We start from the raw sequence: 25,670 nt of genomic DNA, 5'->3' as shown, positions 1-25,670 counted from the left end.
TCTGGCATGCTTTCATGTCGAGGTGGTTCAGTCAACACTGCTTGCATGATGAGTAACTTTGCTTGGGACCTGAAGACTAATCTTTGGCTTTAGCTCAGTGGAATAACATCTGAGTGGTTTGGACGACGCAGGTTTAATACCTAGTCTTTATCGTTGGGATAAGTTCATTTCTCAGTACTGCACTGCACACCACACTAAATTTGGAGAAGGTAAGCACCTTTACTTGATTTAAAGATACACTCCACTGGGAGAAATTGCCTCTCTAATACGATAAAAACGTACATTTCCTGGCCAATACTCCACACTGGCACATAGGTGTAACAGCTTTCTTCCGCTGAAGGAGAGGAGGATCAAAATGCAGCGTGGTTAGTGTTCAACATCTTTAATATAGACGAAAAACGAGAACACTACAAAATACAAAACAATACATGTGAAAACCGAAACAGTCCTATCTGGGGCAATGAAACAAAGACAGAAGACAACCACCCACAAAGTACCCACAGACTATGGCTGCCTAAATATGGTTCCCAATCAGAGACAACGATAGACAGCTGCCTCTAATTGAGAACCAATCTAGGCAACCATAGACCTACAAACTACCTAGAAAGGAAACAGCCCCATAAACATACAAAAACCCCTAGACCAGTCAAAACACATAAATCCCCCATGTCACACCCTGAGCTAACCAAAATAATAAAGAAAACAAAGATAATTAAGGCCAGGGCGTGACAATAGGTTAGTACATGTACCACTGGAACAGCACAACATCAGCTGTAGTTTTGCCATATTCAGTTTGGTACATTAATACATTACAATTATATCACAAACCATGTCTCGCACAGTGTGATTTTCCCAGTCACTATTTCTCTCAATCTTCCCCACCTCTTTATCTCTATTAGGGCACAAGGCAAGGCCCAAATCCAGACATAGGAGGCATATGGTTGAGCTCCGATATTTATTATACCAATATGGGTAGGCAAAAGGGAGGTCGGGGACAGGCGATAGTTCATAAACCAGGTCAGAGTCCAAACAGTACCAGGCAATAGGCAGGCTCGAGGTCAGGACAGGCAGGGGTTCAGTGAACAGGTCCAAGTCCAAACAGTACAAGGGGATAGGCAGGTTCGAGGTCAGAACAGGCAGAGTGGTCAGGCAGGGGGATTTGGCATCAGGACAGGCAAGGGTCAAAACCAGGAGGGCTAGGAAAAAACAGAGACTGGGAAAAATAGGAGCTAAGAGAAATGCTGGTTGACTTTGCTAAACAAGACGAACTGGCACAGAGAGACAGGAAACACAGGGATAAATACACCGGGGACTAATGGGGAAAACAGGAGACACCTGGAGGTGGGTGGAGACAATCACAAAGACAGGCGTGTCAATCTCTCTCTCTCCCTTTTCTCTCTCTCTCTCGCTCTATGTCTTACTGTTCTGCTATGTGGGAGGTCAGGGGTGGAGAAAATTATATCCGTCATTATCTGTGTCTTTATATATTAAATTATATCCATCATTATCTCCTAACAATATTTGACCTCGCACCTCTAATCAAGGCAGAGAAAATCACTGGTACAGACAAGTCCAGGCCAGCCGTGTGTGTTTAACCTTTGTTCGTGTCACTCACCTTACTGGAGCTGCCACTTCCTGATAACTCAGCCTATATATCACTGGCTGAGAGGAAACTGAGAATCCCAAGGAGCCGGAATGGAGAAAGAAGAGAAGGACATCTTAGCTTGTCACTCCTCTTTATTGTTTATCTACAGATAAGTTGACCTATCAGGAACTCTAGTCCCTACAATTTACTTCAAATATTTTGTTTGTCTGTTTGAATCTCTCATAAAACAACTGTTCCAAGTGGAGCAGTTTCCTGACCACTACTCAGTGTGTTTTTTATCGATGTGGAACCACTTCTGTCAGGATTAGTTATCTTCAAGAACCACCACCAAATTACTGTCCTGTTGAAACGAGACAGTTTCACCACATCCTGTCCTCTATGGTGTTTACTGGGCTCTCAGATCCATTGAGCCAGTTTCACCGCATCCTGTCCTCTGTGGTGTTTACTGGGCTCTCAGATCCATTGAGCCAGTTTCACCGCATCCCGTCCTCTATGGTGTTTACTGGGCTCTCAGATCCATTGAGCCAGTTTCACTGCATCCTGTCCTCTGTGGTGTTTACTGGGCCCTCAGATCCATTGAGCCAGTTTCACCACATCCTGTCCTCTATGGTGTTTACTGGGCTCTCAGATCCATTGAGCCAGTTTCACCGCATCCTGTCCTCTATGGTGTTTACTGGGCTCTCAGATCCATTGAGCCAGTTTCGCTGCATCCTGTCCTCTGTGATATTTACTGGGCTCTCAGATCCATTGAGCAAGTTTCACTGCATCCTGTCCTCTGTGATATTTACTGGGCTCTCAGATCCATTGAGCCAGTTTCACTACATCCTGTCCTCTATGGTGTTTACTGGGCTCTCAGGTCCATTGAGCCAGTTTCACTGCATCCTGTCCTCTATGGTGTTTACTGGGCTCTCAGATCCATTGAGCCAGTTTCACCACATCCTGTCCTCTGTGGTGTTTACTGGGCTCTCAGATCCATTGTGCCAGTTTCACTGCATCCTGTCCTCTGTGGTGTTTACTGGGCTCTCAGATCCATTGAGCCAGTTTCACTGCATCCTGTCCTCTATGGTGTTTACTGGGCTCTCAGATCCATTGAGCCAGTTTCACTGCATCCTGTCCTCTATGGTGTTTACTGGGCTCTCAGATCCATTGAGCCAGTTTCACTGCATCCTGTCCTCTGTGGTGTTTACTGGGCTCTCAGATCCATTGTGCCAGTTTCACTGCATCCTGTCCTCTTTGGTGTTTACTGGGCTCTCAGATCCATTGAGCCAGTTTCACCACATCCTGTCCTCTGTGGTGTTTACTGGGCTCTCAGATCCATTGTGCCAGTTTCACTGCATCCTGTCCTCTGTGGTGTTTACTGGGCTCTCAGATCCATTGAGCCAGTTTCACTGCATCCTGTCCTCTTTGGTGTTTACTGGGCTCTCAGATCCATTGTGCCAGTTTCACTGCATCCTGTCCTCTTTGGTGTTTACTGGGCTCTCAGATCCATTGAGCCAGTTTCACCACATCCTGTCCTCTGTGGTGTTTACTGGGCTCTCAGATCCATTGTGCCAGTTTCACTGCATCCTGTCCTCTGTGGTGTTTACTGGGCTCTCAGATCCATTGAGCCAGTTTCACCGCATCCTGTCCTCTGTGGTGTTTACTGGGCTCTCAGATCCATTGAGATAATACATGCACATGCTGTTTTCACACACTCCTTTAACCTAATCTCATTGGCTCTGTGTCAGTGAAAAGTCCCTTCCTTACTCTTTTCCCCTGTCTCTCTCTCTCTCCCTCCCTCTCTCTGACTGTTTGCAGCACTCTGTACTTCTCTTTTTCGGAGTAAATAAACAGAGAGTTTGTCGGTCTGTCACTTAGTGAAGGTCACCCTCTGTTTTTCAGCGATAAAGAGCTTATTTTGACAGCTCTCACCTCATGCCCTGGGCTCACAGAAGTGTGCCTCTACCTCAGATAGTCAATAGAAATATGGAAAGTTGGTTTTTGGATGTATTTTTTGGTACCCCCTTGGAATGTCAACACTTGTCTTTGAGCCCTCTCAACTCTTGTGTTTTGTAGCATTGGGCTCTTTTCTCTCTACTTTAATTTGCCATAATCACTATTGTTTTCTTCCAATTGGTCAATCCATATCTGTCATGTAATGTTGTTTTACTATGGTTTCTTTCTGCCTATCAACGTCTGTCATCTTCTGATCGCATTTGTCATTTTACCATTTGATCCTCTTGTTTTCAGTTGATTTTGTTGGTGGATTTGACCCCTTCCCTCTCTACCATGTCAATGAGAAACCATCCCATCTCCTCTTAAAGCCCATGTACCCGTAAGTAGGGTGTGTGTGTGTGTGTGTGTGGGGGGTTATTTGTTATTGTCTGTGAGTTTTTTATGTTTGTGTATGTGTCAGTTAGTTTTCGTTATAGTGTCTTCCAAAGGGAGTCTAGGCAGTACATAGTGTTATGTATTCTAATAGCTCTTCTCATGTTTCTCTGAGCTAGGACCTTTACCATTGTGCTGAGAACTCTCTCTTGCATGACTTTGTTTCTCTGCAGCTAGTCTTTGAGATGAATTAAGATGTAACTTATTCTTTGTTAACACAGTGTTAATTGGAATAAGCCCTTAATTACTCCACTCTGATCGGCTTTTCAGTTTTCACCTAACAAGCACGCAAATAAAAATGACAGCAGATCATTGGTTCCATGGTGTGATGTCATAGGGGTCGGGGCATTTTATATGGTCCCAGAGAAAACAGGACAGAGCTTTGGACATGTTCCTACTGTAAATAGTACACTACCTTTGGCCAGTGATAAAGGTATGTGGCTCTGGGAATAGGGAATAGGGTGTCATTTGGGACATGTTGGTAGGTGTTAATACTTTTTCCTCACCAACACGTCTGCTACTGTATGCCCAGTTAGACTCCCTGTCTGTGGGTGAATATGAGAAATAGGCTACTGTATAGCCAGTTAGGCTCCCTGTCTGGGTGGGTGAATATGAGAAATGGGCTACTGTATGCCCAGTTAGGCTCCCTGTCTGGGTGGGTGAATATGAGAAATATGCTAGTGTATAGCCAGTTAGGCTCCCTGCCTGGGTGGGTGAATATGAGAAATAGGCTACTGTATGCCCAGTTAGGCTCCCTGTCTGTGGGTGAATATGAGAAATAGGCTAGTGTATAGCCAGTTAGGCTCCCTGTCTGGGTGGGTGAATATGAGAAATAGGCTACTGTATAGCCAGTTAGGCTCCCTGTCTGGGTGGGTGAATATGAGAAATGGGCTACTGTATGCCCAGTTAGGCTCCCTGTCTGGGTGGGTGAATATGAGAAATATGCTAGTGTATAGCCAGTTAGGCTCCCTGCCTGGGTGGGTGAATATGAGAAATAGGCTAGTGTATAGCCAGTTAGGCTCCCTGTCTGTGGGTGAATATGAGAAATAGGCTACTGTATGCCCAGTTAGGCTCCCTGTCTGTGGGTGAATATGAGAAATAGGCTACTGTATGCCCAGTTAGGCTCCCTGTCTGTGGGTGAATATGAGAAATAGGCTAGTGTATAGCCAGTTAGGCTCCCTGTCTGTGGGTGAATATGAGAAATAGGCTACTGTATGCCCAGTTAGGCTCCCTGTCTGTGGGTGAATATGAGAAATAGGCTACTGTATGCCCAGTTAGGCTCCCTGTCTGTGGGTGAATATGAGAAATAGGCTAGTGTATAGCCAGTTAGGCTCCCTGTCTGGGCGGGTGAATATGAGAAATAGGCTACTGTATGCCCAGTTAGGCTCCCTGTCTGTGGGTGAATATGAGAAATAGGCTAGTGTATGCCCAGTTAGGCTCCCTGTCTGTGGGTGAATATGAGAAATAGGCTAGTGTATAGCCAGTTAGGCTCCCTGTCTGTGGGTGAATATGAGAAATAGGCTACTGTATGCCCAGTTAGGCTCCCTGTCTGTGGGTGAATATGAGAAATAGGCTAGTGTATAGCCAGTTAGGCTCCCTGTCTGGGTGGGTGAATATGAGAAATAGGCTACTGTATAGCCAGTTAGGCTCCCTGTCTGGGTGGTGAATATGAGAAATATGCTACTGTATGCCCAGTTAGGCTCCCTGTCTGGGTGGGTGAATATGAGAAATATGCTAGTGTATAGCCAGTTAGGCTCCCTGCCTGGGTGGGTGAATATGAGAAATAGGCTAGTGTATGCCCAGTTAGGCTCCCTGTCTGTGGGTGAATATGAGAAATAGGCTACTGTATGCCCAGTTAGGCTCCATGTCTGTGTGGGTGAATATGAGAAATATGCTAGTGTATGCCCAGTTAGGCTCCCTGTCTGTGTGGGTGAATATGATAAATAGGCTACTGTATGCTCAGTTAGGCTCCCTGTCTGGGTGGGTGAATATGAGAAATAGGCTACTGTATGCCCAGTTAGGCTCCCTGTCTGTGGGTGAATATGAGAAATAGGCTACTGTATGCCCAGTTAGGCTCCCTGTCTGTGGGTGAATATGAGAAATAGGCTAGTGTATAGCCAGTTAGGCTCCCTGTCTGGGTGGGTGAATATGAGAAATAGGCTACTGTATGCCCAGTTAGGCTCCCTGTCTGGGTGGGTGAATATGATAAATATGCTAGTGTATAGCCAGTTAGGCTCCCTGTCTGGGTGGGTGAATATGAGAAATAGGCTAGTGTATAGCCAGTTAGGCTCCCTGTCTGGGTGGGTGAATATGAGAAATAGGCTACTGTATGCCCAGTTAGGCTCCCTGTCTGTGGGTGAATATGAGAAATAGGCTACTGTATGCCCAGTTAGGCTCCCTGTCTGTGGGTGAATATGAGAAATAGGCTAGTGTATAGCCAGTTAGGCTCCCTGTCTGTGGGTGAATATGAGAAATAGGCTACTGTATGCCCAGTTAGGCTCCCTGTCTGTGGGTGAATATGAGAAATAGGCTAGTGTATAGCCAGTTAGGCTCCCTGTCTGGGTGGGTGAATATGAGAAATAGGCTAGTGTATAGCCAGTTAGGCTCCCTGTCTGTGGGTGAATATGAGAAATAGGCTAGTGTATGCCCAGTTAGGCTCCCTGTCTGTGGGTGAATATGAGAAATAGGCTAGTGTATGCCCAATTAGGCTCCCTGTCTGTGGGTGAATATGAGAAATAGGCTAGTGTATAGCCAGTTAGGCTCCCTGTCTGGGTGGGTGAATATGAGAAATAGGCTACTGTATGCCCAGTTAGGCTCCCTGTCTGTGGGTGAATATGAGAAATAGGCTATTGTATGCCCAGTTAGGCTCCCTGTCTGTGGGTGAATATGAGAAATAGGCTAGTGTATAGCCAGTTAGGCTCCCTGTCTGGGTGGGTGAATATGAGAAATAGGCTACTGTATGCCCAGTTAGGCTCCCTGTCTGTGGGTGAATATGAGAAATAGGCTACTGTAGTCCCAGTTAGGTTCCCTGTCTGGGTGGGTGAATATGAGAAATAGGCTACTGTATGCCCAGTTAGGCTCCCTGTCTGTGGGTGAATATGAGAAATAGGCTACTGTATGCCCAGTTAGGCTCCCTGTCTGTGGGTGAATATGAGAAATAGGCTAGTGTATAGCCAGTTAGGCTCCCTGTCTGGGTGGGTGAATATGAGAAATAGGCTACTGTATGCCCAGTTAGGCTCCCTGTCTGGGTGGGTGAATATGATAAATATGCTAGTGTATAGCCAGTTAGGCTCCCTGTCTGGGTGGGTGAATATGAGAAATAGGCTAGTGTATAGCCAGTTAGGCTCCCTGTCTGGGTGGGTGAATATGAGAAATAGGCTACTGTATGCCCAGTTAGGCTCCCTGTCTGTGGGTGAATATGAGAAATAGGCTACTGTATGCCCAGTTAGGCTCCCTGTCTGTGGGTGAATATGAGAAATAGGCTAGTGTATAGCCAGTTAGGCTCCCTGTCTGTGGGTGAATATGAGAAATAGGCTACTGTATGCCCAGTTAGGCTCCCTGTCTGTGGGTGAATATGAGAAATAGGCTAGTGTATAGCCAGTTAGGCTCCCTGTCTGGGTGGGTGAATATGAGAAATAGGCTACTGTATGCCCAGTTAGGCTCCCTGTCTGGGTGGGTGAATATGAGAAATATGCTAGTGTATAGCCAGTTAGGCTCCCTGCCTGGGTGGGTGAATATGAGAAATAGGCTACTGTATGCCCAGTTAGGCTCCCTGTCTGGGTGGGTGAATATGAGAAATATGCTAGTGTATAGCCAGTTAGGCTCCCTGTCTGGGTGGGTGAAAATGAGAAATAGGCTACTGTATGCCCAGTTAGGCTCCCTGTCTGGGTGGGTGAATATGAGAAATAGGCCAGTGTATGGGAGTCTAGAGTTAGGTTTCCTGTCTGATCCAGTTAACCATGCACTTCAATACCTCAACACATCAGCCCAGTGTGTTTTCATTAAAGATTAGCCCATATCAAATCAATAAATATATGAATTGTACAGGTTTTGTTATTGGGATGAAGTACATAACAACCGTATCATGGTAGACTATTCTTCTGTGACTCGTATCAACGTTCTTTCTGGTTCTGCTAGCTCTGTGTGGGAGAATGAATAAGCCTGACTGGAGTAAACAACCCTATTAAACGTGCTATATCTTGTCTGAAGGCTCAGGGGAATATGTAGGTTTGTCATGTCATTGTGTGTGTTTGTGCATTTATGCATATAGACATACAGGTAGCTGCCAAATAAAGGAAACACAAACATATTGTTTTAATAGGGCCACCACAAGCTGCCAGACGACCTTCAACGCACCTTGGCATAGATTCTACAAGTGTCTGGAACTCTGTTGGAGGGATGCCACACCAGTCTTCCATGAGAAATTCCATAATTTGGTGTTGTGTTGATACTGGTGGAAAACACTGCCTTAGGCACCACTCCAGAATCTCCCACAGGTGTTCAATTGGGTTGAGTTCTGGCGGCTGCGACGGCCATATCATGAAACATCAGCAAGTTCAGCAGTCTTCATCACTGAAACTCCTGCTAAACCTGCCCCAACAATCACCACTCTTTCAAAGTCACTGAGATCTCTTCTTCTAGCCATGGTAGCCTAAATAATGGGCAACTGGTCCTTCTATATGACCCTAAGCACGCTGAGATGTGAATTCCACACCTGTGTGCAAGCACCTGCTTTCAACATACTTTGTGTACCTCATTTACTCGAGTGTTTCCTTTATTTTGGCAGTTACCTGTAGAAATACCATGGATTGGAGGTTCTCTGCCTTATAGCCACCATCACAGCTTCCATTGGAATGATCTATTCAATTATGCAGGAAACTTAATAACAATTTGGGCAGTGGCGTCAGTCCTTTAATTTCCCTTAGCCCAAATGGAAGTATTATTAGCCTGCAGGACATCTCTCCTGATAGCTTCATCATCTCTGTTGCAAATGAGACAGAAGGAATGTTTTCCCCTCCTCCAGCACTAGGGATATAAAGCCTAGATAATAAATGTACTGGAAATCCTGTGTACTCATGTGCATGTGTTCCTCACCCACTCACTGTCTTCTGTGTTCTATCACCTCCAGGTCTACGTAAATAGGGCAGAAGGCAACATTGCAGGTTCCGATGGAAACAAAGTGGCTGCTCTGACTGACACAACAACCATCCGAGAATTCACTGGGGCAGGCCAGACATTCCTCTGGTTCTCTACATCTCTTCAGTCCTTCAAACATGTAAATTACTGGTGCTCTGCTTAATGATGACTGTTCTTCCCAGTTCTGTTGTTAATGGGAGGGAAGGAGAGGGTAGGGTTGGGGGATGGGGAGGGGATAATTACAGTGTAACATGGGCCTGATCTCTTACTGTGTACTCAAATATACATTATTTATCTAGAACTACAAACGGCATCCGACAACAGAGACGTACAGTACCTGCTGTCAATGGCTGTATTTCTGTCCATTGTTCAATCAGAACTAGTGATCTATCTATAGATCATAACTATATATACAGTACCAGTCAAAAGTTTGGACACACCTACTTTTCTTTATTACTATTTTCTACATTGCAGCATAAAAGTGAAACCACGCTACGCTTTGAAATAACACATATGGAATAAATTAGTAGCCACCCTTTGCCTTGATGACAGCTTTGCACACTCTCACATTCTCTCAACCAGCTTCACCTGGAATGCTTTTCTAACAGTCTTGAACGAGTTCCCACATGCTGAGCACTTGTTGGCTGCTTTTCCTTCACTCTGCAGTCCAACTCATGCCAAACCATCTCAATTGGGTTGAGGTCAGGTGATTGTGGTGGCCAAGGCATCTGATGCAGCACTCCATCACTCTGCTTCTTGGTAAAATAGCCCTTACACAGCCTGGAGGTGTGTTGGGTCATTGTCCTGTTGAAAAAACAAATATAGTCCCAATAAGCTTAAACCAGATGGGATGACGTATTGCTGCAGAATGCTGTGGTAGCCATGCTGGTAAAAAGAGTGCCTTGAATTCTAAATGACTCACTGACAGTGTCACCAGCAAAGCACCCCCACACCTCCTCCTCCATGCTTCACGGTGGGAACCACACGTGGAGATATTCCATTCACCTACTCTGCATCTCACAAAGACACGGCGGTTGGAACCAAAAATCTCTAATTTGATCTCATCAGACCACCGGTCTAATGTTGATTACTCGTGATTCTTGGCCCAAGCAAGTCTCTTCTTATTATTGGTGTCTTTTAGTAGTGGTTTATTTGTAGCAATTCGACCATGAATGCCTGATTCACCCAGTCTCCTCTGAACAGTTGATGTTGAGATGTGTCTGTTACTTGAACTCTGTGAAGCATTTATTTGGGCTGCAATTTCTGAGGCAGTTAACTCTAATGAACTTATCCTCTGCAGTAGAGGTAACTCTGGGTCTTACTTTCCTGTGGCGGTCCTCATGAGAGCCAGTTTTAACATATTGCTCTATGGTTTTTGCGACTGCACTTGAAGAATCTTTAAAAGTTATTGAATTTTTCCAGATTGACTGACCTTCATGTCTTAAAGGAATGATGGACTGTCGTTTCTCTTTGCTTATTTGAGCTGTTCTTGCCATAATATGGACTTGGTCTTTTACCAAATAGGGCTATCTTCTGTATACCACACAACTGATTGGCTCAAACGCATTAAGAAGGAAAGAAATTCCACAAATTAACTTTTAAAAAGGCTCACCTGTTAATTGAAATGCATTCCAGGTGACTAGCTCATGAAGCTGGTTGAGAGAATACCAAGAGAGTGCAAAGCTGTCATCAAGGCAAATGCTGGTTACTTTGAAGAATCTCAAATATAAAGTATATTTAGATTTGTTGAACACTTTTTTGCTTACTACATGATTCCATGTGTTATTTCATAGTTTTATGTCTTCACTATTATTCTACAATATAGAAAACTGTAAAAATAAAGGAAACCCTGGAATCAGTAGGTGTGTCCAAATTGTTGACTGGTACTGTATATATGTATATACACACACATATAAACTTGTGTGAACCCGACAGTTCATCCTTCCTCCTGTTCTCTGGTCTGAAAGGCCTCTCTGTCTGTGGCTTTGTGGTTTGGAGTGTTATTATGGCTTGGTCACAGATCCTCTTAGGCTGAATTACAGTTGAGCCCGTGGAATGGAATGAACTATTGTGTTCTGCTGTTTACTTGAGGCCAGGATCTGTGCACATAAATACACAGGAAAAGCAGTAAGAGGTAGGGAGGGAAGGGGGAAAGGAGTGTGAGACTGGGAGGGAGGTAGGGAAACAAAGCAACCAAACCTACAGGGGCTTCAGTCAAAAATAGAACCAGAGGAAAAAGATGGAAAAAGACTGAGTCAGGGTTTTGAAATACAAACTAAACAACAACAACCTCATAACAGAGATAGCTTAAGGTATTACAGTAACAGGCAATAATGTTTGAGTCTTTGTTAATCTAGTCTTACTCACAGTGATGTGACTGGTTATGATATACAGTGTTTCAGTAGACTTAATCTGTAAACTGTAGAGCGGGATGGAATGAAAGGAAAACGGTTTATCTGTCACCTTGTTTTACAGTTAATGGTGTGGAGCTTTGAGGTTTGTGTCAGGATTTAGATGTGTCTTAAAGCCCCTGTCCAAAAACCCAACTGCCTCCAACTACTGTGAGGGTTTGACAGTTGATCATAAGTCATACACTGTGGCTCCCTGTATTTTCTATCCAGAATAGTATGATATGAGAGGTAGTTTGTCTACATTTGCCCTCCATGGCATACAAAAGGTATTGAATGGAGTGTAAATGGTTTTAAGTAGCACAAATAAAGCAAAGCAAGAGAGCAGAGCCATACTGTACACCACCTGTTTTCTCTATCATTCCATCTATAGATCGATGATTCAACTGTGATACATTTTAGTCCTTTTTTTCATAGCATGTTTGAATGGGTTTTGTATGATAACTGTGGATATTCTGTATTATACGGTAGTAATCTATTGTATGTTTGGGTCTCTGTGGGTTTGGGGAGCAGTTATCCCACAATCCATAGACATAAACTATTTTGTCCAAACTTTAAGATGGGGGCTAGTTCCTGAGTATTTGGACTTAGTGTTACAGAGTGTGTAACTGCCTGGGTCTTTGGCTGTGGCCCTTTATGAGTAGAATGGAGTTGCCACTAGACACTAATCTAAGGTGAGTTTTGGGTTTCATCCCTCATTAAGATTTGAGAAGGGGCGACTGATCATAGATCCGTGCCTAAGAGCACCTCAGCTCCCTGGACTGTCCACTTTCTGCCTTAATCTTCCTGTGTACCATTACTGCCCCCTGCTGTTGAATGTAGTCACGTACACATTCAAATACTACTGAACATGTTTCTGTTCTGGACTTCAACAAAGCCCTCTGCTTTGTCATTTAGGGTTTCATGGCATACTGTTTATTGATAAGATATAATACACCGTTTGGGTTATCGGCCTACTGGACCCCATAGAAAGGTCCAGTGTACTACCCTGCATGTATGTATGAAGCCTATATCTCACTGTATACTTCTTTATCTCCATGCTATCCACTCAGTCTTATACCTGACGCCGTTCAGAAGAACAAATGTACTTCTTAGTTCCAACTGAAGCCTCTACATTCATTTGTATAATTTGTCTTGATGCAATCTGCTGTGGCATGAATGTGATGAATACCCTTGTTAAATCAAAGCTTGTTTTCTACTTAATCAAAAGAGCCTTGAACACAGCACATATTGGAGACTGGAATTTGGTTCGGTCTCATGTTTCCAGCACCTGATCAACACCTTATCCCCTTGTGGGCTTGATAGACAGGCTTCTGAGCTGATGATATGAAATACACAGCTGTCTCTCAACTGATATTGGCTTCATATGAATGCGTTTGCAGAACAATGGTAGTGGCTTCAGTGATGGTGCAAAAATAATGATTGTAAACTATGGGCCTTGTTCCAAATGATATCCTGAAGTAGTGCACTGTATAGGGAATAAGGTATAATTTGAGGTGTAAATGTAACATTTCAGGACAGTGCAATGTTACAGAAGATTCAGATATAGATGCATTGTGCAATAAACATCATTCTGTCATAGATAATGCCAGCTCTATGCATTACATTTCTATCTGTAATACTCTATGTTGCACTCCAATGAATAAACCCCAAGCTTATCAATACCAAGCCATGGCTGCCTGTCAATACTTATGAACAAAGGACCAGATATACTTTATGAACTGTAGCCAGGATCATTACCAACAGCGAACACACACTGCACCTTATGTCTTGATAAAAAAATATCTTTAGACACCTAAAATAATTTGATTTGCAGGAACAGTTTTTTTCCTTTCAATGCAAAACAGCCTCTGCAACAGGGAATGGAAGAGCCTGACATTGGTTAGTTGGAGCCTATTGTGGTCATGTAATGGATACCACTGGAAAAAAAGTCCACATTGTAGATAATTGTTTTTCTATTTGTATTTGTCTTTATTTTGTATCCTCTGTAGTCCTCTTCATGTGACTCAATTATGTAATCATATTTGTCCAGACCTGTGCTGTGTTCAATAGTGTAAATATCAGTTTGTTAATAAACAAATGTTGTACTTTTTCTCCCCAAGTTCGTGGTATTCAATTGGTAGTTACAGTCTTGTCCCATCGCTGCAACTCCCGTACGGACTCGGGAGAGGCAAAAGGTCGAGAGCCATGCGTCCATCGAAACACGACCCTGCCATTCCGCATTGCTTCTTGACACACTGCTCGCCCAACACGGAAGCCAGCCGCACCAAAGTGTTGGGGGAAACGCCGTACAAACGGCAACTGTGTCAGCATGTTTAGGCGCCCGGCCCGCCACAGGAGTCGCTAGAGTGCGATGGGACAAGGACTCCCCTAACCCGGACGATGCTGGGCCAATTGTGCGCCACCTCATGGGTCTCTGGGTTGCAACCGGGTCTGTAGTGACGCCTCAAGCACTGCGATGCAGTGCCTAAGACCGCTGCGCCACTCGGGAGGCCAAATGATGTGTACTTTTAATAAACCAATTCTGGGTAATTTGTTTTAGGGATTATTTTTAGTATTTGTACAAACTAACTGTAATCTGATGTGCAGTTGGACTGATACTCTTGCTCTGCCAGTTGATCTCTGTAAACACCAATAATGATATTGGAAATGCGTTTACTGTATCAAAATAAATATATGTAAGTCGCTCTGGATAAGAGCGTCTGCTAAATGACTTAAATGTAAATGTATATTGAGCAACTTTTACTACAGCCAAAAAGAAGCCATTTTGATTTTGGAGGTTATTTTGAGCAGGGCAAATCAACAGCTGAACACTATTGAGGTTAGGAGAATGGGTCAGATCTGTCAGGCATCTAAAATCCAGGGGACATTTTCACAAAATTCTCACAGCACCTACAGAAAGATGAGCCGCCCCCGAGGGGTTGTAGAATCTCTCTTCATTTGTCAAAGGCAAACAAAAGCCTAAAAGTGAAACAAGGATATTGTGTGTTGGTGTATTAGGTATACTTTTGTCATACGAATATACACACATACACACTCCGACTCACACAAGGGTCTTGTACTTGAATGTGACTCTCAGGACATGAATGCTCGGACGCTGCCTCTGATGGTGGCTCTGCAGATGGGGCAGTGACGCAGGCTGGCAGCACAGTCGCTACACACCACCAGATGACCACAGGGAATGAAGACGATGGATACCAGCTTGTCCATACACACCTTACATGTCCGCTCCTCCTGCAGCTGACGCAGGAGCTCCTCAGGGGTGGAGTCTCCCACTGCTGAAATACAAACATGAATTTACAAGTGTGTGTGTGTGTGTGTGTGTGTGTGTGTAATATGATCTCTGACCTTTTTCTCTGATGGGTGTCTGTGTCCTGACCCCTCCTGCACTGGGACCCTGTCTCTCCACCGGCTCTGATGGGACAGAAGACATAAACAGTAAACAAGGGTGAGACACATGGTTACACACGGTGACATGATCTATTTACATCGTTAACACGAGTCTCCATTTGTTGATTCTCAGTGTCAATCCAATCAATTCAGATGCACGAGAATATCAAAGGGATGTGTAAAAATATGAACGTGGTCAACATCAGAGTTGAAAATATCAACATGGGTCTCAGCAGGCTATTTTTAGGACACCCCTTAGGGTAAAAGTGTAATTACAAAGCTTTAGGCTGTTTATTAAAGTTATGGCCTTTACCCCTGCTCTGTGGGTCCCTGGACTCTACCCAGCCCATCTGCTGGTCCATACCTCAAGACAAGTACTTCATCCACTACCAGGGTGTATATTAGCAGCACCTGCCTGGGTATAGCTCACAGGGGTTAGTAAGGGTCAATCTCTAGACATTTGCCCTATCTAAAAGAACCCATTGCCACCCTTATGGAAAAAATACATGAATTTCACATGTGATCACGTGAAGTTTTTCAAGAACATGATTTAATGTGATCTTACGTGAAGTTGATGTGATAAAGTGACAACATGTAAAGCAACATGTGATAACATGAAACTACACATGTGAACACGTGATCACATGGGAAGTGTTCCAAAAACAAGTTTCCACATGTGAAATCATGCAGTTTTTCTGTAAGGGCCTTACAATGTGCATTGAGCATCAGGAAGCTCCAATCCATCATTCTTAATATAATCCTTATCATGATCACCATCCTTACCCTGGACTCTGCTCTGCAGCCCCCTGGTCCTGTCCTCCTCCTCAGCAGCCAGTACGTCAGTGACCAGGCCAGACACGGAGGTGTAGTGCTGGCCGGTCAGCAGGTACTTGGTCTGGACCAGACTCTCCAGCAGGCCAGCCTCAAAGCCCATCTGGAGTACGGTCTGGACCACAGGAGACAGCATGACTGAGGGTGTGCCCAGACCACCCACCACGTCTGGCAGAGGGAGGAGATGCCGGGAGAGGGATCAAAAGAAAGAGGGAAGAGAGGAATGGAGAGGAAAAAGAAGACAGGAAGAGAGGAATGGAGGGAGGGGGAGAGGAAAAAGAGGACAGGAAGAGAGGAATGGAGGGAGGGGGAGAGGAAAAAGAAGACAGGAAGAGAGGAATGGAGGATGGGGAGAGGAAAAAGAAGACAGGAAGAGAGGAATGGAGGGAGGGGAGAGGAAAAGAGGACAGGAAGAGAGGAATGGAGGGAGGGAGAGGAAAAGAGGACAGGAAGAGCGGAATGGAGGGTGGGGGAGAGGAAAAAGAGGACAGGAAGAGCGGAATGGAGGGTGGGGAGAGGAAAAATAAGACAGGATGAGAGGAATGGAGGGAGGGGAGAGGAAAAAGAGGACAGGAAGAGAGGAATGGAGAGTGGGGAGAGGAAAAAGAAGACAGGAAGAGAGGAATGGAGGGTGGGGGAGAGGAAAAGAAGATAGGAAGAGAGAGGAATGGAGGGAGGGGGAGGAAAAAAGAAGACAGGAAGAGAGGAATGGAGGGTGGGGAGAGGAAAAAAGAAGACAGGAAGAGAGGAATGGAGGGTGGGGGAGAGGAAAAAGATGACAGGAAGAGAGGAATGGAGGGTGGTGGAGAGGAAAAAGATGACAGGAAGAGAGGAATGGAGGGAGGGGGAGCAGAAAAAGAGGACAGGAAGAGAGGAATGGAGAGTGGGGGAGAGGAAAAAGAAGACAGGAAGAGAGGAATGGAGGGTGGGGGAGAGGAAAAAGAGGACAGGTGTTAGGTGGGAAGTGGGGGAAAATTATATATATGAGAGAGAGTTTCAATGAAAACCAATAGCACTGAAAAAAAAGTATATCTAACCTCTAACCAATCTCTCTCTCCATGAGAAAACCAAAAGAGATATGTGTGTTCAAGCAAAAGCAATGACCTTTTCCCACTCCTGTAAAAACAGATGGATAGCAGTGCAGATTCAGCAACAGTATGTGATGACAAGTGTGAGCATTCTATCATTTGATAAACAGCCCAGTAGAGAGAGCAGTACCCCAGGGTGTGTGACTCGATAGAGTAGGCAACCCAGGGCCCCACATCGCCTCTGACACACATTTATCCACAGGAAGAATTCCAGTTTTCAGTTGTGCTCTAATAGCTCAATTGAAAAGCACCACTGAGGGATCCATCTGTTCCTCTGCCTGTTCTCTAAAACAAGCAGTATTGTGATTATCCAGCTACATTCACATGATTAAGGTCCCACTTATGAAATACTACATCCTCTTAGTCTGCAGCCAAGGGGAAGCAGCGTATTCGCTATCCATATTTATTGTGTTTGTTCAGCACAGGTTAACACATGGGGCGGATTACCCTGTAATTTCATTTGGGGGTGGTCAAGAGAATGAAGCGGATGTAATGTAAGTTTCAATGTTTTCTTTTGTATTCTGGGACTCACCATTTTCTGAAGTAATTTCTTGAGACACCGGTGTCTGTGATCCACCCTGGAAAACAAATCCACCCTCAGGATCTATTCTGTAGTGCCCCAACACACTGCAGCGACCACAACGGTTATGATGGCACATTATGAATATGCAAATGCTGTTTGATTTTGGTATGACAATGTATGAGAGTGAAGGACAACACTGAGGTATAAAGGTACTTGCCACAGTCTCTCTGTGGAAGTGGGTAGCCTGGATGTTACTGACATAGTCACGTCCTCTCGTCTGGATCAGGAAGTCACATCTGAGGAAGGAAAGAAGTAGCCTATTAACCCAGCCGCACCGTGGACACAGAGTCAAAGGCATTACAGAATGCCTTTTTACAGGTAGTGTGTGTTGGTGCTGTTGTGTGTTACCGTGGGAACCACTTGGCATGCTCCTGCCAGGGGTCATCTCCAGGTTCCCAGTTCCTCAGCCCTCCGTCACAGTGAAAGCATTTTACGTTGTCACCGTGGCCTAGGAGTGTGAGGGACACAGACCAAGTATTATCACAGCACTTACATATCATAACCACTGACACAGAGTTTACCTGAATATTAGACACACACTAAAGGAACACATTTTCTCTCTCTCCCACACACACACACACACACACACACAAATACACTCATACACCCACACAAACAAACACACATATGCATACAGTACACACCGAGGGGAAACTGTATGTGTACACAAACACAATGAGACAAATGTTCACAATGATACACACCCAAAACTGCTGTGAGAATGTGGATTGTATTATTGAATTTCCAAAACTGAATTCCAAACAAAGGAAAAGTAGTTTCTCTAATTCTCTCTCATAGTCGCTTTAATTTCTAAGCTTTAAATGCCACAACAGTCTAAGCACTACAGCGAATGGTATTTTCTCCTTTACGCAGTCCGAGTCCTGTCCAGCTTTTTCTGTCCACAAATACATGACTCAGCGTCACTATTGTCACATGAACTCACACACAAAGACTGGAAACTCGTAGTGACCACTGTTCCACTACCCTGCTATTTCTGAATATCAAATAGCAAATGCGTAATTGCCAAGGCGTGCTTAACTTTATCCAAAAGCAAAGCTTCAACAAACCTTAATGGGACTTTATAGGGAACCAAACGCAAGAAGTAAGTTGTTAAACGTAACCAACAGAATTCAGAAAAGTTCAGAAATTCAGAAACAATTCACAACACATTCAACAAAGACTATTGCGTACCTGTGTAGAAGAATCCTGCCCTCGCCAGAACATTGGGCTGGACCGCAGCACCCGTGGGCCAGTTGTGGAAGGTGGTGAGCCGGGATTCCTCTAACTCCATCTCAGGGTAGACAACCTGCCCGGCCGTTCCCTGGTCGTCCACGGTCATCCTCTGGAGCTGGCTCAACAGCTGGCCGTCCACGGAGTCAGAAGGGGACCTGGAAACGACAAACAGCGGGATATTCCCAACGGCCCTACCCAGCACGAAACTACAGGTGGGGAAGTGCCTCTTGTGTTCGAGGATCGGACTGTCCCCATGGACCCAGTACCGCAGGATCCCACCGCAACAGAAGCACTGAACCTTATCTTCTGTCCCCAGAAAATAGAATCCCGCTCTGGCCAGGTTGCCCGCGGTGACTGGCGTGTCCCTCCGCCAGTTTTCAAAAGTTCGAAGCCGCTCCTCCTCGCCTCGCATCTGGGGCTTCTCCAGAATATACAGCATCTCGCTCCTGTAACCCGTCATCCTGGGACTTGTGGTGTCTTCTTTCTCCTTCGGTCCTGTGCCAGTCATCCCCTTTCCGTTCCATAGTGGACTGTGGTAGCGCGGAGCGCACAGTGCTGGACATATATTCCCTGCAGCTGTATGAAGGGATTGCGCAGTAAGGCAGCATTCCAGAACTCACTCAACAGAAAGCAGTCAGTCCCATGTGGTCAAACCTCGCAGCTGCAACCTGTACGCAAGGGTAGTAATGTTGTATGCATGAAAAGAGTTATAGCAGCATGGAAAATGTTTTGAGTAGATGGTGCTCAGTGCGGGTTCTGATTTTTTTTTATCCTAATGTGATGAGTAGCTTAAGCATAGGACATGATTAGGTAACAGTAGTCACTGCAGCTTAAAGTAAATTGAAATGAATTTGCTAAAATGATAAAGTTACTGTTGTCTATACAAAATGAATAAAAGTAATTCATAATGCTTCACCAGAGATCATGATTAAGCCACAGAGGATCATTACATTTACATTTACATTTAAGTCATTTAGCAGACGCTCTTATCCAGAGCGACTTACAAATTGGTGCGTTCACCTTATGACATCCAGTGGAACAGCCACTTTACAATAGTGCATCTAAATCTTTTAAGGGGGCCTGAGAAGGATTACTTTATCCTATCCTAGGTATTCCTGAAAGAGGTGGGGTTTCAGGTGTCTCCGGAAGGTGGTGATTGACTCCGCTGTCCTGGCGTCGTGAGGGAGTTTGTTCCCATTAGCTTCTTGTAAAGCTTCAAATCACAAGCATGTAGACCTCCCCCCTCTGTTTTTTTGTAAATACTTTCTTAACACTTATTGGTTACGCTCCAACTCAATCATCAAGGGCTTGTAAGCATTTCACTGTAAGGTCTAGCTAGACCTGTTGTATTCAGCATTTCACTGTAAGGTCTAGCTAGACCTGTTGTATTCAGCATATTCACTGTAAGGTCTAGCTAGAACTGTTGTATTCAGCATTTCACTGTAAGGTCTAGCTAGACCTGTTGTATTCAGCATTTCACTGTAAGGTCTAGCTAGACCTGTTGTATTCAGCATATTCACTGTAGCCAGGGAATCTAAATGCTAGAACTGTTGTATTCAGCATTTCACTGTAAGGTCTAGCTAGACCTGTTGTATTCAGCATTTCACTGTAAGGTCTAGCTAGACCTGTTGTATTCAGCATTTCACTGTAAGGTCTAGCTAGACCTGTTGTATTCAGCACATGTGACAAATCAAATTTGATTGGATTTATTTTCAATTTGGGCAGCGCGGGTGGCAATAGGCCTAGCTGATTATTGACTGAAAAGCAATGCATGTAAAATATGTGTGAAGATAATTTATAATGTATAATTTGAAATGTTGAGACAACAACAAGGGGAGGAGTGTGTGGTGAAGATATTTGCATGTCTCTTTCCAGAATGCGCTTAGCTCTCCCTAATATGCTCAGCTGTCTCACGCCAATTCTTGCAGATTCATTGTTTTATTGTACTAATTGTTTGCCCATTGATTCTTTATTTTAATCAACTCCCCATTACATTTGTCACCAGTAGTACATTTACCATTAATTCCCATAATTTGGTTATGTACATTTCTGTTCATGCTTGGATTAATTAGGCCTGCAGTCATTTATGTTCTCATTCTCTGAGAGGATAGTTGGTTGCAGAGTTCACAACCTGCTACACTTGTGAGAAACAAGTTTTGGTTTATTTCCTACCATCATTTTTTAATTTAGTCATTTTTGTCATTGTATTTTGTTTGGAGCACTCCATATGAGCAATGAACATGTCTGGTTTCTCTGTCCTCTTAATGTTGACGGGTCGCACGCGCATGAGCACGCATGCAGGTAGGCTAACTGACTGCATGTATCACCACCACTAATAAACTGAGCTTCATTTTTTATTCACCTCACACAATAAGTCAACAAAATCATTTTGTTGTATTCCATGTGAATGATAATAGTTCTTCACAGTAGCCTATTTGAAAGATCTTTCCAACACTCCTCCTCGATAATCAGTGGGCCTCGGCTTATTTTTTGGTGGGGATGCCTGTTTTGCATATTATTTTAACATTGATGCATGTAACATACCAGCTTGCAAACATTGTTAAAAAATATATGTTTATAAAGTCACATACAAACTTCGTCTCTTTTTTGCTTTCTTGCATAAGGCAGCTCCAAAATGCAGGTGTTTCAGCCAAGCTCAGTCAGCCAGTGGAAAAAACAGCCAGTGGAAAAAACGGAGCGTAGGGGTTGGTAATGTTCTCTAGTTGCGCCGTGATTGGCTCAGTGTTCTGTCACTCATGGGCATACTACGTCACCGCCAAATCTAAGGTTAGAGCACGAAAATGTAAGCCTCTTAGGTACTGCCATGGAGTTACATTAGAAGTGCCCATCCGAGAAGGCTCAAGGTCATTGGCCACAGAAAATGATGTCAAATCACGTTATAACTACAGCAGTTTTGATTGGACTGATCTTAGCTAGCATGCTAGCAGTCATCATATTAAATCAAGTCGACAATCTACTGGCAAATCCTTTTTAATCCTTGTCATATGAAGATAATTAATGAAGATAAATTATAGATAAAACGTATCGGTGGTCATCGGCCATTGGACATAAACATTACACAACAAGTTGGAAATCGCGAATTCAACAATGAGTGGTTTGTAAGGAGTCAGTGGCTAATTGCAAGCATTGCAAAGCAATCACTAGCCTGCTATTCAGTGGAGTGGGTGTGTGGTTCAAGTCTGGGTTTAAGGGTCTCTTTTCCAAGCTTAAAAGGATAAACATTCAACATTGGCCATGGTGTCAATCCAGCATGACACGCTCAAAACAACTGGAAACTCAGAACTGGGAAATCTGATTTCAGTGAGTTCAAGACAACTGGGAACTTCGGGAAAAAAACTAGTTCTGACTGGGAAAATACATTTTGAACGGTCATCCAACTCGGAATTGCAAGTCAGAAACTGTGGCCTCTTTCTAGAGCGCCAATCTGAAGATTACTGACGTCATCATGATTCAACCTTGTTTTCTTCAGAGTTCCCAGTTGTCTTGAAAGCACCATAAATCCAGAGAATACCAGACTTTGATGACAAAGTTCGATGACAAAATTTGCCCACGAAGGACTGCCACACCAGCTTCCTGCTCAAGTGAGCATAGCACAACAAGGTGAGTCCAAAAATGTCTTGCATAAATGTTATGCCAGGGAGATATGTACACGGTAGCAAAGAAAGTAATACTAAGTATACGGTGTGTAGTAAGCTGTTAGTAGCCCATATGCCCCACCCTAATAATTTGTTCCCGTTTCCCCTGCTAATTTTGCCTACTGTTCCGACTTGCTGGTGCACATGTAGCCTATAGCCTCTTTTAGAGAAATGTCATCATCGAATATTGTAAGAGCTTTCGTTGTCTGCTTATATGCCCCCTTCATTTATCCCACGGTTGTGACTTGGTGTACAGGGAGAATACTGTAAGAATGGCCCATGTTTTGAATTATGTCACTGTACATTTCAAAAGTACTGTACAAATAGTTATATTGACTACGTCCATCATAGCTCGCTCATTAATGTCTTAATTGAAATTACTGATTGCCTCTTATTTGCTTGTCGTCCCCTTATGCCATAGTTTGTACATCTCAATTGTCAGTAGAAACCACATTTGTTTAAGCAAGTCAGCCATATCAGCTATGTTGTTTTTAAAGGCAGTAAATGAGGCTGAATGAACTGTTTCACTGCCAGACAAGGCTCCGCTGATAGCCAGATGTAACAGTGGTAAGGTGTTGGGACTTCTGTTGGGACTCTTTATGTCGGCCCTAACAGTTTGTGGGCACTGTTTTTTTAGATTTACATGCTAAAATCGTCACTGATAGTAACGTAGCACAAGGAATAATCAGAAGACCAGGGAGCCTTCTTCAAGTTGGTAAAGGTGTACAGTACAAAGCCTTGACCTATAGGCGTACTTAAATATATTCAGGATTTATAGCCGGGGATCTAGGGTACATCCCCCAGATCTTTGTTGTTGCAGATTTAGGCATAAAGCCAATTAACTCAAAGTCTACAGTTTGCATGGCTCATCATGGAATTAGACTTGTCATTGGCCCACATATTACATTTCCAATTCAAATCTGTTAGGCCAAGGGTATCAGCATATTGATTTAGGCCTAGCCTAGGCAAATACATTTTTTACTGAAGCCCTGTGTCCAATGTTCCCTCAAAAACAATTTAGCTCTGAACATATTTCAGGTCTGCTGAGCACAAACTTGAACGCAAAAATTATGTTCAACTTCTCGTGCACATTTACTGCTGTACCCACTCGTCACACCCTGATTGGTTTCACCTGTCTTTGTGCTTGTCTCCACCCCTTCCATTATCCCCTGTGTATTTATACCTGTGTTCTCTGTTTGTCTGTTGCCAGTTTGTCTTGTCTCCGTCAAGCCTACCAGCGGTTTTCCCCTACTCCTGTTCTCTCTAGTCCCTGTTTTCTAGTTTTCCTGGTTTTGACCATCTGCCTGCCCTGACCTGAGCCTGCCTGCTGCTCTGTACCTTGTGACACTGCCATGGATGACCGACCTCTGCCTGCCCTGACCCTGAGCCTGCCTGCTCCTGTTCTGTACCTTTCGGACTCTGCTCTGGATTACTGAGCTCTGTAACGAGTCTCCTCTTCGTCTAATGAGGAGGAATAGGAATCATCGGACCAACACGCAGCGTGGTAAGTGTTCATTGTAAATTTAATGAAATAAACTGAACACTGAATGACAAAAAAACAACAAAGAGCATAAACGACACGAAACAGTCCTGTAAGGTGAAAATACACAAAACAGGAAACAACTACTCACAAACACAGGCGGGAACAGGCTACCTAAGTATGGTTCACAATCAGAGACAACGATTGACAGCTGCCTCTGATTGGGAACCATCCCAGGACAAACACATAGAAGTAAAAAACCTAGAATGCCCACCCCAACTCACGCCCTGACCAAACCAAAATAGAGACGTAAAAAAGGAACTAAGGTCAGGACGTGACAACCTCTGGCTGCCCTTGACCTGTCGTATGCCTGCCCCCTGTTTTTGTAATACGCTTTTGCTATGTTGAACTGTCTGCATCTGGGGCTTAACCTGAGGTCTGATATCGCTTTAAGTTACAGTTTTAACAGTGGCCAGGTAGGTCTATCAGAGTGGCCTACCATTACAAACAATGGAAAAAAACACATTCCATAACATTTATATATGCAAATAGCTGTTCTATCATTCAGCCACAGTAGTGTTCAATGCCTACATTACATGAGACTTTTGAAAAAAAATCATGTTTATCAAGGAGGTTGTTTGATGCAAGAAACCACTTGACAAAATAAAAGTATTTATTTGTCCCAAACCATTATTACAGAGAAACAGACAAGAAAGAAATTAGCTATAACTAGGCTAATAACTCATTTTAACTAGCAAATAATATGAACAAATGTGCATACATGGCTACATGCAGCTCTCACTTTGATCTCAAAACAAGCACATCTACTCACCACCACTCATAATGTAGCCTAGTGGGGCGCTAGTAACCCACCTCGACAACATTCGGTGACATTGCAGAGCACGAAATTCAAAATACAAATATTGTAATATAAACATTCATGAACATACAAGTGTCCTACATCATAGCTTAACTTCTTGTTAAGCCAACCACGTTGTCAGATTTCAAAAAGGCTTTATGGCGAAAGGATACCATGCGATTATCTGAGGACAGCACCCCGCATACAAAAGCATTAAAAACATTTTCCAAACCAGCAGAGGCATCACAAAAGTCAGAAATAGCAATAAAATAAATCACTTACCTTTGAAGGTCTTCCTCTGTTTGCAATCCCAAGGGTCCCAGCTACACAACAAATGGTTGTTTTGTTCGATTAAGTCCTTCTTTATATCCCAAAAATGTCAGCTTAGTTGGCGCGTTTGATTCAGTAATCCACCCGTTCCACTCGTTCAACATGCATACAAAGGAATCCCAAAAGTTACCAATAAACTTCGTCCAAACAAGCCAAACAATGTTTCTAATCAATCCTCAGGTACCCTAATATGTAAATAAATGATACAATTTAAGACTGAATGTAGTATGTTCAATACCGGAGATAAATATCAAAGTGCGCGCCCTCATCCGCGCGCGCCACATGAATACAGTCCAAAATGAGAGCCACCTTGAAAAACTACAATTACTAAGTCATTTTTCAAAAAACAAGCCCGGAAATATTTACGGATGGATTCTCTTCGGATATCCGCCTGCCATATCAGTTCAGTTTCAGTTCTAGAAACTTTAGAGTATTTCTATCCAATCCTAACAATTATATGCATATCCTAGCTTCTGGGCCTGAGTAACAGGCAGTTTACTTTGGGCACGTCAGTCAGCCGAACTTCCGAATACTGCCCCCTAGCCTTAAGAAGAAAATGTCAGGATCCTGCTGGTGAAAGGCAAACTCTGCAGCCTGCAGTGAAGGCCTATCCACCACAATGGACTGTTCAGGAGCACCATTCAAACCCTCAACCCTTTTAATAGCTGCTGCATATGAAATGCTCTGGACTTTGGTCACCTCA

The 25,670-nt window shown here is 43.9% G+C and overlaps 2 protein-coding genes across 3 annotated transcripts in view; one reads left to right on the top strand and one right to left on the bottom strand.

Moving 5' to 3' along the window:
• LOC115126381 (sodium/potassium-transporting ATPase subunit beta-1-interacting protein 4-like) overlaps positions 1-13,609 on the top strand; it is a 163,553-nt gene extending 149,944 nt beyond the window's left edge. Inside the window, exons 6-7 of the mRNA XM_065005656.1 lie at positions 3,836-3,920; positions 9,102-13,609. Coding sequence (XP_064861728.1) covers positions 3,836-3,920; positions 9,102-9,111 — 95 coding nt within the window. The 3' untranslated portion in view covers positions 9,112-13,609. The remainder of the gene's footprint in view (positions 1-3,835; positions 3,921-9,101) is intronic.
• Positions 9,844-19,205, bottom strand: LOC115125760 (baculoviral IAP repeat-containing protein 7-like). Of its 2 annotated transcripts, none has more exons than XM_065005655.1 (8): positions 18,601-19,203; positions 17,758-17,857; positions 17,567-17,645; positions 17,359-17,404; positions 15,691-15,906; positions 14,866-14,931; positions 14,565-14,795; positions 9,844-9,913 (listed from the first exon to the last, which is right to left on the bottom strand). In XM_065005655.1, the coding sequence occupies exons 1-7, from the start codon at positions 19,148-19,150 to the stop codon at positions 14,593-14,595; spliced, it is 1,260 nt and encodes a 419-aa protein (XP_064861727.1). In that variant the 5' UTR covers positions 19,151-19,203; the 3' UTR covers positions 9,844-9,913; positions 14,565-14,592. The 2 variants fall into 2 exon arrangements, with proteins under 2 accessions (XP_064861727.1, XP_029511185.2); XM_029655325.2 differs by lacking the exon at positions 9,844-9,913 and adding an exon at positions 13,465-14,478 and having other exon boundaries at positions 18,601-19,205.
• Positions 19,206-25,670: the final 6,465 nt, after the last annotated feature.

This window comes from Oncorhynchus nerka, linkage group LG20 (genome assembly GCF_034236695.1).
Source record: "Oncorhynchus nerka isolate Pitt River linkage group LG20, Oner_Uvic_2.0, whole genome shotgun sequence".
Lineage (NCBI taxonomy): Eukaryota > Metazoa > Chordata > Actinopteri > Salmoniformes > Salmonidae > Oncorhynchus > Oncorhynchus nerka.
The sequence above is the reverse complement of the archived record's forward strand: the minus strand, read 5'-3'. Positions and strand labels throughout refer to the sequence as shown.

What these genes read in the sequence shown, in the direction of transcription:
- LOC115125760 (XM_029655325.2), bottom strand. Translation starts at nt 19,150, where the DNA reads ATGACTGGCACAGGACCGAAGGAGAAAGAAGACACCACAAGTCCCAGG. An exon ending in CATGCCAAGTGGTTCCCACG is followed by an intron (nt 17,646 to 17,757) that starts GTAACACACAAC and finishes TTCCTTCCTCAG; the next exon opens with ATGTGACTTCCTGATCCAGA. An exon ending in ACTTCCACAGAGAGACTGTG is followed by an intron (nt 17,405 to 17,566) that starts GCAAGTACCTTT and finishes TTTGTTTTCCAG; the next exon opens with GGTGGATCACAGACACCGGT.